The sequence below is a fragment of the Solanum stenotomum genome, unplaced genomic scaffold (genome assembly GCF_019186545.1).
Source record: "Solanum stenotomum isolate F172 unplaced genomic scaffold, ASM1918654v1 scaffold5027, whole genome shotgun sequence".
NCBI lineage: Eukaryota > Viridiplantae > Streptophyta > Magnoliopsida > Solanales > Solanaceae > Solanum > Solanum stenotomum.
In genome coordinates, this window is record NW_026035526.1 from 99,117 (window position 1) to 111,280 (window position 12,164).

Below are 12,164 nucleotides of genomic sequence, written 5' to 3' on the forward strand. Positions count from 1 at the left end.
CGTTGTTTTGAGAGTCTCCACTAAGGCTGGCAATTGGACAGGACCGGATCAACAGGACCGGTTTTACCGGAAATTTCCAAAGGTTCCGTCCGGTCCCTTAGTTACCGGATAGGAACCGATTTGNTGTGAGCGAGATTCTTCATGTATTTCCATATCAGAGTTTTAATCGAGTGGGATGATAATTATGAGAGAGATTAGAGTTTAAATTCGAGGTATGCATGCACAACATGAGATGATTTCTTCACGGAACGCTAGCAAATATTCAGTTTGAGATCGACTATACTTTGTGACCGTCACATGGGCAGAGTTAATTGTGTGTTTGTAACATCCGGCAATGTGAAATAATTGAAGAGGCTTAGAATTGGAAATTTTCATTTTTGGAAAGAATTTTAAAGTTTCGGAAATTTGGCTAAGTATGGAAATCAGTGAATTTTTGGCCAACTTTGAGCAATCGTAACTCCTAGCTCAGGATGACTTAGGAGTAGTTCCAGTTATGGTTGCGAATCTTGTGGAATGATCTTTCCAACGCCACCAAGTTTTCTCAANNTCTAAAATGACTTGGATTAAATATAAGAGACTATTTTTTAAAAAAATCAAGGCGATTAGCCGTATATTTATTCAAATAAATAAATTGTACAACATAAATATTAGAAAGAGACAAAGAGTACATAATCTAGGTATTGAATATTAATTATTGTACTAACAATTGAAACTTTTTTTAAAATCTTTTCGTAACTTTTGTATCATTTCAAAAGAAACATTTTTTGGAACTTGTATTTGTCGTTCTTCTTCCATTGCTTCCATGCCATCATCACTATTATCACCAAATATTTCATCTATTTCGTCTTCTATTTGGCTATTTAATTGTGGTAGTCCGGTATTTCTTCTTTCGGCATTGACCCAATCTCGAAATAACACTGATATTTCCAAACTATCCTTTGCTAATGAATATTGATGATCTCCAATCATAAATCTCGCCGCACTAAAAGCTTGCTCCGAAGCGACCGATGATGCTTGAATCGCTAGCACATCTCGAACAATCCTAGCAAGGGTCGGAAATTGATTTTCACGATTCTTCCACCATACTAATATTGGAGCTTGAAGTTGTCCTTCTTCCTGCCTAATCTTTTCCCGTGCCTAATTAAATATAAATCAAAATCATTATTAGTAGATGATTCAAGCTCAAGATAATCATCCATCCAATCATCCGTATCATCACTTCTAGGTTTACAAGATGGAGGTTCAACTATTGGAATATTTTTTTCCATAGATTTATATGTATTATATAACTCTCTAGCTTTTATATATATTTTACTTTTACAATCTTGAACACTAGGAGTTTCATCATCTTTAATTTCTAAATTTACATAAATCTTTTCAACCATTCTTTCAACACCTTTTAATTTGTAATTTGGGTTGAAAGTAGTAGCAGTCAAATAGATTTGAGGAATAGGGAAAAAATATTTTTTGAATTTTTCAATCATAAAAACAAGGGAATCTTCAAATCGATCTTTTCCATTATATTTTGTAAATTCAGATGAAATAGCGCAAATATTTACTAAAACAGAAGAAATAGTTGGATAATATTGACCAGAAGCAGCATTTGCTGCTTTATAAAAAACACTTAAAAATTCAGTAAGTTCTTTTGTATTTTCCCAATCTTCATAGCCAATTCTCAAATTCGGGTCCGCATTATGAGCATTAAAAACTAATTGTACTGGCTCTCGATAAATATAAGCAACTTGAAGCATTTCAAATAAAGAATTCCATCTAGTGCATACTTCTTTTGGAACTTTTCTATATTCAAGTCCACATTCTTTACAACGATTTTTAAATTCTGTAATTCTAGCTTTTATTTTAGCTTTAAAAATCCAATTACAAGCAAGTCTAATTTTTTCACAAGAAATTCCAAATTGAGAAATACCATCTTTTACTATCAAATTATACACATGTGCGGCACAATTAATATGAAAAGAATCATTATCAATTGGACAAAGTCTACATTTTAAATAATCAACTGCTTTTAAATTATTAGAAGCATTATCTAAAGTGACACTCATTATTTTATCACATATTCCATAAAATTGTAAAATAGAGCTTATTTTTGTTGCTATATAAGAACCGGTTTTAGTTTCTTCAACATATTTATATCCTAATATTCGTTTTTGCATGGTCCATTCATGGTCAATCCAATGGACAGTAATTGTAAAATAATCATTACCATTAGGACTACGTCCCATATCAGAAGTAATAGATAATCTACCATCATAATAAACAAATAAACAATGAAGAAAATGACAATATTCTTTTTGATATTTAAAAAGATCACTTTTAATTGTACTTCTTGGAATACCTTCATAATCTGGGTTATACAATTCCTGAATATACTGAATAAAACCAGGATGTGAAGGAAATGAAAAAGGCAAACCATAAACAACAATCATTTTAGCTAATTCTCTACGATCTTTTTCTTTACTATATGTGCAATGTGTGCTTCGGCTAGCCGAGTTAGTCATATTTAATACACTTTGAACCATATTAGAACCTCCAACTCCCATAGAATTTTCTGGTTTGGGTATTCCATTTCTATTAGCCCTTTCTATATCATCTAGGCGAGCAAATTCTTTATTACACTTTCTCAAATGTGTTCTTAGTCGTCCTGTTCCCCCTTGTGTACCCGTAGTTACATGTTTCATGATCAATTTACATTTCGTGCAAGTAACAGTAGTTTTTTCCTCATTTTGTACCAAAAATTTCCATACTAAAGATCTTTTAACACGTACAGCGGTCTTTGAAAAAGTAGGTAAAGAGGGGACTTCATCTTGTTTCAGTAATTCGATAGCCGGACTAGTAGGGGTAGGGGTCTCATCATCTTCTTCATTTATTTGTACTTCCTCATCTAATTCTTCCTCAAAATTAGTAAAACATCTATTTAAAGTTTCATGATCTACTTCATTTTCGAAATTAAATTCAATAGGTCGTGAGTCTCGTGTAAAAGAAGTTTCATCAACATGAGTATAATCATTAGTGTTAATTCTAAATCTAGGAGGTGGCAAATTTTTAGAATTAGAACTACTTCCTCCTCCCCTATTATTTTTTCTTTCCGACATTGGTCTTTTACCACTATATTTTTCCAAATTCATGTTCAAGTTTTTCATAATTAATATTATGAAAAACAAGTAAAGATAATATAACAAAAAAATAAAATAACTTAATTAATAAACAAATGAAAAAATTAAAGTTGGAACGAATGTACCGAACGTCTACGTAAAAGTAGACGTATAACCAAAGCCGGAATTGAGAGATGCCAATTGAAGCTTCCGATTTACTTCAAATAAATCTCCGAAATTTGAACTCCAAGTCAATATCACAAAATAATAATTATGAATTTATGAGAGATTGAAAATTAAGAGATTTTATAAGATATTAATGAAATAGTTTGTTAATTTGTGATTTAAATGAAAAAATATGGGTATATTTATAGTGTTAAGGGGTAGAGAGGGCTGGGGGCTGTTTGGAGCCGTTTTGGGCCCCAGCCCAACGGCTAAAAGGGCCCAACGGCTTTATAACGTTCAACTTTTTTAAAAAAAAATTAAATTAAATTGACCGTTGAACCGGACAGGAACCGGTTCTTACCAGACCGAAACCGATTCTTACCGAACCAGATCAATCAGATAAAAATCCGGGTTCCGTTTTGGTACCGGTTTCGGTACCTATAAGACCGGTTCCTTACCGGTTCAACCGGTACCGGACTTATCGGTACGGGAACCGGACCGCAACTGGACCGGACCGAAAAAAAACCGGTCCAATTGCCAGTCTTAGTCTCCACCAAAGAAAGACTTGCCAAATTCTAAATGACCCAACCCTAATCAATTTTATGAAATTAAATAATGATGTGAGCGAGATTCTTCATGTATTTCCATATCAGAGTTTTAATCAAGTGGGATGATAATTATGAGAGAGATCAGAGTTTAAATTTGAGGTATGCATGCATAACATGAGATGATTTATTCACAGAACGCTAGCAAATATTCAGTTTGAGATCGACTATACTTTGTGACCGTCACATGGGCAGAGTTAATTGTGTGTTGATGAATATACATGTTACCTTTTTCGGAAAAAAAAGTCACATCGATCATTAGCCATATCATCACCTTTCAAAGAAATTACCTACTTATATGCAAAGACCCAAATAACATTAAACCCTAAAGCAACATTAATATCAAACTTACATATTATAGACTGATAGTTTGATACTTGCTAATAAAAGAGATTTTAAAATGTCATATAGCATTAAGGAAAAACTACGTAATTAGACATACTTTACTATCATATATATTATTATTACTTATACTTTCAAAACATTACATATCTTACCATTAATTAAGAATTTCCTACCAGATATTGAGGAAAATAAACTTGAATATACTTTTTTTTTTACTGCCACATAGACTAAAATAGGGAGAGAGGTGAGCGAGATTCGTCATGTATCCCAGATACGTGCTAATCACACTAAATATACACTAGATACATGTATATGTATGTATCTGGTGTTATTCACATGTATCTTGGATAACAAATGCATTGGAGAGTGGCGATCCTGTCACGACCCAATTAAGGATCATGACCGGCGCTAAGGGGGAGAATCCCAAAACAAACCTCACCAGAATTTTACAGAAAATCGGGCAGAGTTTCCTTCGTTTTTAGGCCGATCCTGGATTTTTCGTGTCTCAGAAATTCACAACACAACTAATAGCAACTATAAACCACCATATAATATCTATCAATGATCAAATTGTCACGCAGTAAAACCAATTCATCTCCAAATTACGGAAAAAGTTCCAAACTAGTCACTTGACTACAATTCGAAGGACTTATCTTGACTCAAATCAAAGGAATGACAAATGGAGTGACTCTAAGAGTTTTTAAAAGAAACTAAATAAACATAGCAAATCAATAGTTTTCTTGCCACGCGAAGCAATGCGGGGCTCACCAGATGCTACCAACGCACACTCTAGTTAATGAAATCCTCTTCAATACCACCTGAATTCTCTGTAAAACCAATTAGTGAGGAGTGAGATGCTTGCTCAGTGAGTAATAATACTTAACCTCAACCATTTTAATGAGGGACGAGTCAGAAAACATGCTAGTATAATAATTTTATGTGCCTCATATAAGCAAAATCAATGTAAATACTTAATAGTAAACTCAGAAAAACATTTCATATCAAATCTTATAGCTGGGAGGTTTCCAAGTATGAATCATGTAATCAGTGTGGCCTTCTCTTTAAGAAGTAACCAATAACAGTGAACTCCTTATAAAGGAGTTATATATTCATATCAGTAGATCCTTACTCGAGTGATATCAATAACAATATACTAGTTCTACCTTCCCACTAGCAAGGGCTTTATCAGTAATCAGTAACTACAAGGTGCACCAGGTCTAACGATCCCACCGTTAGCTACGGGATTCATCAAGGTCTACTCCCATTTATATTTTTCTTGTAATCAGTAGAAGCATTTCAAAATCGAACAGAGCATTTAAATCTTATCAAATCATATCATTTCAAAGTTTAACAATCACTTATCAAAATACTATTTCTCAAATAAGTGTAAAACCTTTTCAATAACAGTAATCATATCTTGTAAGAATAAGATCATCTCAAATAATCTTTTCAGTATCATATCCAGTAAAAGACTTGTCCCACATGCAAGTTCAAAACAGTCGGTAACACATTTACTTTATAAACCATGTAAAAATCATGAAATTTGTGAAATACAAATTGTGGTAAGATTACTACTCACAGTACTTGTGTTGAGTTACCAAGCTTGCCACTTGATTACTCCGTACGAATTCCTTTGGTCAATCTATAATCACATTTATAACAATTTCGTGTTAACTCCTTCATTTAGGTAATTCATACTACATTTAAAAAACCCAGCCCTAGAGGTTTCATGGCTGATTCGAAATCTGCCCAATCACTTAATTAGTGCTTTAATCACACACATTAATCTCTTCTTGGTCAATTCTCACGGTAAAAAGATCAACCTAACCTTACTGCCCAATTACTCTTATTGCATACAAGCCCAATACCAAAGTTTACAGTTCAAATCATTGACTATATTCACTTGGTTCATAAGAATGAAATAAATTTCCTCTTTTTCTTCTAAACCCATGTTTCTCAACTTCCCAATTCCCAATCTTTTAGTCATGGAAGATACAAATTCAACCTTTAGACTAAGTTAAGAAACTTACCTTCTTCTCGTTCTTCTTCTTCTTCCACCTCTCTTTAGTTTGAGAACTAAGGCTTTCAATTTAAATTTATTTTTCTCCTTCGTTCGTTCGCTCACTCTAGAACAAGAAGAGTCTTTTTTTTTTCTTTTGATCGCTGAAGTTGCAGCGTTGCTGCTGCTTCTGTTAGGGCTTTCAGCCCTTTTTTAAAAAAAAATTCTGATCTTTTCTTTTTTTATATGAGAGCTAAATGACAAATATGCCCTTATTTTAATATAGGGTATTACAGATCCAGATGGGAGAGAGGGGATGGGGGCAAGCGAAATTTGTTATGTATCTCAAATACATGCGAATCCACTTAAATACAAATATACAATTACATTTAATTTTGATCCCATGCATACCGAGATAGTTTAATTCTTTGTAGGTACAATACAACTAGTTTCAAGTATAATTTGTTTTCTTCAGCAACGTAAAAGAAGTTGGAGAAAAATGACTTCTTGCCTATTTCTTTTATCAAAAATAACCGCCAATAAGATCTGAACGTCAAATGTTATTATGGTGTGTAACAATAACAATCATTTGCTATAGCAGCCAAAAAATGTCCGTCGTTATAAAGCGGTCCAACTTTGTCTTTTGCAATTACACTTATAAATCTCAATCCTGAACACTCTCAAGGACAACATAGCAATATTTGCTACTTCACCTTAACAAAGATCTTATGCATAACTTGAAATAACATCATACATACAAAATAAAATTCCATTTGATGCTTCAAACTACCGCACAATAGAGCAATATCGAGGATGGAAGTATTACCAAAATCGAGCACGACACCATCTGGACATATCAACTTGACCTTGTAACACTGCTGATCTAAATGCAGGTTAAGCATTTCAAGCGTAAGTCATTCTTTGAGCCAGAGAAGCACATTTTAGACATACTGCTGGAAGGAAATCTCACGGTAAACATGTTTACCTGTTGAAGACACAAAATGATACAATGGGGATTTGAGCAATTACAGTTTCTCAATTTTGAAGTGCAGCTGGAGCAGTGAAAAAACATCAGAGTTTCATACGCGAAAAACTCCTTGATCAATATTTCCTTCTCAGACTGATGAAAGAAAAGTGAAATTCGAGAGAAAAGATAAAGTACCTTTCTTCACCTACACTCTGCTGACAGATCACATATGAGCTGATATTTGTCTATTCAGTAGAGAATTTTGGCACAACTGTCGAAAGAAAGAAAAAAGATGGTTAAGTTGAGATCAGATAATAAAGTTAAGATATGCTTAGGCTTTTAGACACAAGCGGAGCCAGAATTTTCAATAAGTAGGTTCAAAATCTGTAGAAATAGACACATGAAGTAGCCGAAGGGGGTTCAACATCTACTATATATACATATATTATTTTAACCATGTATAAATAATATAATTTTCTGCCGAAGGTGGCTTCACCCCTGCTTTTAGATGCTAAGTTATGGGAAGACAAGCTTTCTGTCTCGTGTGCGTTTGAGCTCTCTCAGTAGAAATATCAAAAATCAAGAGTTAAACATGTGCATTACTCTAAACCTCCATTCTCCTTAGTCCTTTGATCAACTAACTCACTGAAAAACGGAAAGAACAAGAATACATGAAGTGCTATCAACTTTCCGAAGCAAATAATTTCAATTCCTACACATACCAGCTTTCGGTTTATCACCTTTTTTGCTGTCATCTAAAATTAAATTCATCCCGATCCAAAGATAATTCCTCAGCTTCACAGTGGCAATAGACGCTTTGTGCTGCTCAAGGATTTAACAAAGGAAAAAAATCAACAAGCAAGAAAAGGGAAGTAATCAGAAAAATAAATGAAAAAATAAAGAATTTTAACTTACAATTTATCAGAGCACCATTTTTTTAAATCATTACTGGGATTCCAAATCAATATATATGGTGGGAATATGAGCAATTTTTGGCCAGTAATCCCCCTTGTTAAAGTCTAGGAGTGGTTTGAGCAATGGGCATTTGGAAATATATAGATTAGAGATAGAAGGAGGCATCCCCGATTCGGGAAGAGATTGGACATTAGAGCAATTCCAAATGCGCAGCTCAGAGAGGGAGGAGGGCAACCCCGATTCGGGAAGAGATTGGAGATTAGAGCAATGTTGGATGGTCAACTTAGAAAGGGAAGAGGGCATCCCTGATTCGGGAAGAGATTGGAGACTATGGCAATCCCGAATCTCTAGACGTTGAAGCCACGTGAGACGCTGAAGACCTTCGGTCGGTAGTGAATGAAGATCATGATTGCTAAATAATTTTAGCTCAGAAAGAGAGGAAGGAAGCCCTTCTTCCAGCAATGACTGCATTTGAGGTAAATTATTAGCAAATAGGTACTCAAGAGAGGTGAGGCTTTTGAGAAGTTGGCTGCTTAATGTTTTCAGATTCCATATGCTAAGCCTTCGAATAGAGCAAGGCAACTCCCATTTTTCATCAGCAAGAACCACTTCGTCGCTACCATCATGGTGGATAGTTAAATCTCTGAGACAGGGGAGTCTCTGTAAATGCCACTCTTTTCGGCCATTCACCAATTTCTTACAACAGGAGATCCAAAGTTGTTGTAAATTGAAGGGCAATCCTCCTTCAGGAAAGGACTCTATTTGTGAACAATTAACCAGTTTCAGTTCCTTAAGAGATGGAAGGAGTTGTTGCATATGTTCTGGCAGCGACTTCAGCTTCTCGCAGTTGTAAATATGCAATGATGTCATCTGAGTCCCACATGCCACTGAAAGTATTTCAAGATTATCACAATCTCTAATACTGACTGTTTCAGTGGCAGTAGGAATCAAAAGCCTTGTAAGGTTGTTGCAACTTCTTACACTCAAAGAGAGTGCTCTTGGGAGAAACTCAGGTGAATCACATCCTACTAGAGACAATTCCTTCAGACAAATAGCATTGATCGGCGCCTCCAATTTCAGTTCCCTACAACCAGAGATTCTTATTCTCTTCAAGGTACTCGGCAGAATGCTAATAGGTAAGGAGGTAAGAGACTTACAATCAGTAATATCTAATTTAACAATCTGTTTCATTTCCTCAAGTTGAGACGTAAACAATTGAGCATCATCAAAAACAACTCCAACCTTAGGAGAATTAGCAACTTCAAACTCTTTTAAATTTGAAAGTTGGATAGGTGTCTCCAAACTGAGTTCAGGGCATTTTGATATCCTCAATCTTCTCAGAGAAGAAAAATTTTCAGGCAACTTCCCAATCAACTTTGGGCAACCATCAATCGAAAGTTCCTCAAGTACAGGGAACTCTCCCTTCCCCAGTACATGCCACTGCTTCCACTCCAGCATCTCTGCGAATTCAAGCTGCTCAAGAGAATTAAATGGCTTTGTGGAGGATGAAATACCATAGAACTCTTCAGTCACCTCTGTTATTTGATGCATCCCTCTAATGGTAAGGAATTTTAAACAAGGAAGCTGTCCAAGCGCTGGCAAGGAATCACAGTCTTGGCCGTTGCTAAGAGACAAGTCTATTAGCTTATGAAATGAAGGATCACCTAGCCAATTTGGAAATTTTGTTCCTCTATAGCCAGTGATTCGGAGTTCTTCTATGTTTGTATTTGGTTGTAGCTCATCAAGTATGTCTCTTTCAGTTTGTGAATTGTCAGCATTACTTCCGCTCCACTCCAAAGATAACCTTTCAACATGTTTCTTTTCCCTCATGTTTGCCTTCAGAGATTCCCTTCTATCTACCACATGTTGCAACCCTAGAATTGATAGAGATCCATACAANTGTGCTTCGGCTAGCCGAGTTAGTCATATTTAATACACTTTGAACCATATTAGAACCTCCAACTCCCATAGAATTTTCTGGTTTGGGTATTCCATTTCTATTAGCCCTTTCTATATCATCTAGGCGAGCAAATTCTTTATTACACTTTCTCAAATGTGTTCTTAGTCGTCCTGTTCCCCCTTGTGTACCCGTAGTTACATGTTTCATGATCAATTTACATTTCGTGCAAGTAACAGTAGTTTTTTCCTCATTTTGTACCAAAAATTTCCATACTAAAGATCTTTTAACACGTACAGCGGTCTTTGAAAAAGTAGGTAAAGAGGGGACTTCATCTTGTTTCAGTAATTCGATAGCCGGACTAGTAGGGGTAGGGGTCTCATCATCTTCTTCATTTATTTGTACTTCCTCATCTAATTCTTCCTCAAAATTAGTAAAACATCTATTTAAAGTTTCATGATCTACTTCATTTTCGAAATTAAATTCAATAGGTCGTGAGTCTCGTGTAAAAGAAGTTTCATCAACATGAGTATAATCATTAGTGTTAATTCTAAATCTAGGAGGTGGCAAATTTTTAGAATTAGAACTACTTCCTCCTCCCCTATTATTTTTTCTTTCCGACATTGGTCTTTTACCACTATATTTTTCCAAATTCATGTTCAAGTTTTTCATAATTAATATTATGAAAAACAAGTAAAGATAATATAACAAAAAAATAAAATAACTTAATTAATAAACAAATGAAAAAATTAAAGTTGGAACGAATGTACCGAACGTCTACGTAAAAGTAGACGTATAACCAAAGCCGGAATTGAGAGATGCCAATTGAAGCTTCCGATTTACTTCAAATAAATCTCCGAAATTTGAACTCCAAGTCAATATCACAAAATAATAATTATGAATTTATGAGAGATTGAAAATTAAGAGATTTTATAAGATATTAATGAAATAGTTTGTTAATTTGTGATTTAAATGAAAAAATATGGGTATATTTATAGTGTTAAGGGGTAGAGAGGGCTGGGGGCTGTTTGGAGCCGTTTTGGGCCCCAGCCCAACGGCTAAAAGGGCCCAACGGCTTTATAACGTTCAACTTTTTTAAAAAAAAATTAAATTAAATTGACCGTTGAACCGGACAGGAACCGGTTCTTACCAGACCGAAACCGATTCTTACCGAACCAGATCAATCAGATAAAAATCCGGGTTCCGTTTTGGTACCGGTTTCGGTACCTATAAGACCGGTTCCTTACCGGTTCAACCGGTACCGGACTTATCGGTACGGGAACCGGACCGCAACTGGACCGGACCGAAAAAAAACCGGTCCAATTGCCAGTCTTAGTCTCCACCAAAGAAAGACTTGCCAAATTCTAAATGACCCCACCCTAATCAATTTTATGAAATTAAATAATGATGTGAGCGAGATTCTTCATGTATTTCCATATCAGAGTTTTAATCAAGTGGGATGATAATTATGAGAGAGATCAGAGTTTAAATTCGAGGTATGCATGCACAACATGAGATGATTTATTCACGGAACGCTAGCAAATATTCAGTTTGAGATCGACTATACTTTGTAACCGTCACATGGGCAGAGTTAATTGTGTGTTGATGAATGTACATGTTACCTTTCTCGGAAAAAAAAATCACATCGATCATTAGCCATATCATCACCTTTCAAAGAAATTACCTATTTATATGCAAAGACCCAAATAACATTAAACCCTAAAGCAACATTAATATCAAACTTACATATTATAGACTGATAGTCTGATACTTGTTAATAAAAGAAATTTTAAAATGTCATATAGTATTAAGGAAAAACTACGTAATTAGACATACTTTACTATCATATATATTATTATTACTTATACTTTCAAAACATTACGTATCTTACCATTAATTAAGAATTTCCTACCAGATATTGAGGAAAATAAACTTGAATATACTTTTTTTTTTACTGCCACATAGACTAAAATAGGGAGAGAGGAGAGCGAGATTTGTCATGTATCCCAGATACATGCTAATCACACTAAATATACACTAGATACATGTATATGTATGTATATGGTGTTATTCACATGTATCTTGGATAATAAATGCATTGGAGAGTGGCGACCCTGTCACGACCCAATTAAGGATCATGACCGGCGCTAGGGGGGAGAAT

The 12,164-nt window shown here is 34.8% G+C and overlaps 1 protein-coding gene and 1 long non-coding RNA gene across 4 annotated transcripts in view; both read right to left on the reverse strand.

Moving 5' to 3' along the window:
• Positions 1-7,504, reverse strand: part of LOC125852769 (uncharacterized) — a 9,341-nt gene extending 1,837 nt beyond the window's left edge. Inside the window, exons 1-2 of the long non-coding RNA XR_007445057.1 lie at positions 7,387-7,504; positions 6,938-7,209 (exon numbers count right to left, since the gene is read on the reverse strand). This is a non-coding gene — a long non-coding RNA (uncharacterized LOC125852769). The remainder of the gene's footprint in view (positions 1-6,937; positions 7,210-7,386) is intronic.
• Positions 7,505-7,782: 278 nt separating this feature from the next.
• LOC125852767 (putative disease resistance protein At3g14460) lies at positions 7,783-10,001 on the reverse strand. Of its 3 annotated transcripts, none has more exons than XR_007445055.1 (3): positions 8,107-10,001; positions 7,932-8,013; positions 7,783-7,836 (listed from the first exon to the last, which is right to left on the reverse strand). XR_007445055.1 is itself a non-coding variant. In XM_049532460.1 (2 exons), exon 1 carries the CDS (start codon positions 9,934-9,936, stop codon positions 8,137-8,139), a length of 1,800 nt encoding a protein of 599 aa, XP_049388417.1. In that variant the 5' UTR covers positions 9,937-10,001; the 3' UTR covers positions 7,789-8,013; positions 8,107-8,136. The 3 variants fall into 3 exon arrangements, 1 of the variants encoding a protein (XP_049388417.1); XR_007445056.1 differs by having other exon boundaries at positions 7,810-7,828; XM_049532460.1 differs by having other exon boundaries at positions 7,789-8,013.
• Between the last annotated feature and the right edge of the window lie 2,163 nt (positions 10,002-12,164).

Coding starts and splice junctions, on each gene's coding strand:
- LOC125852767 (XM_049532460.1), bottom strand. CDS start 9,936: ATGAGGGAAAAGAAACATGTTGAAAGGTTATCTTTGGAGTGGAGCGGA.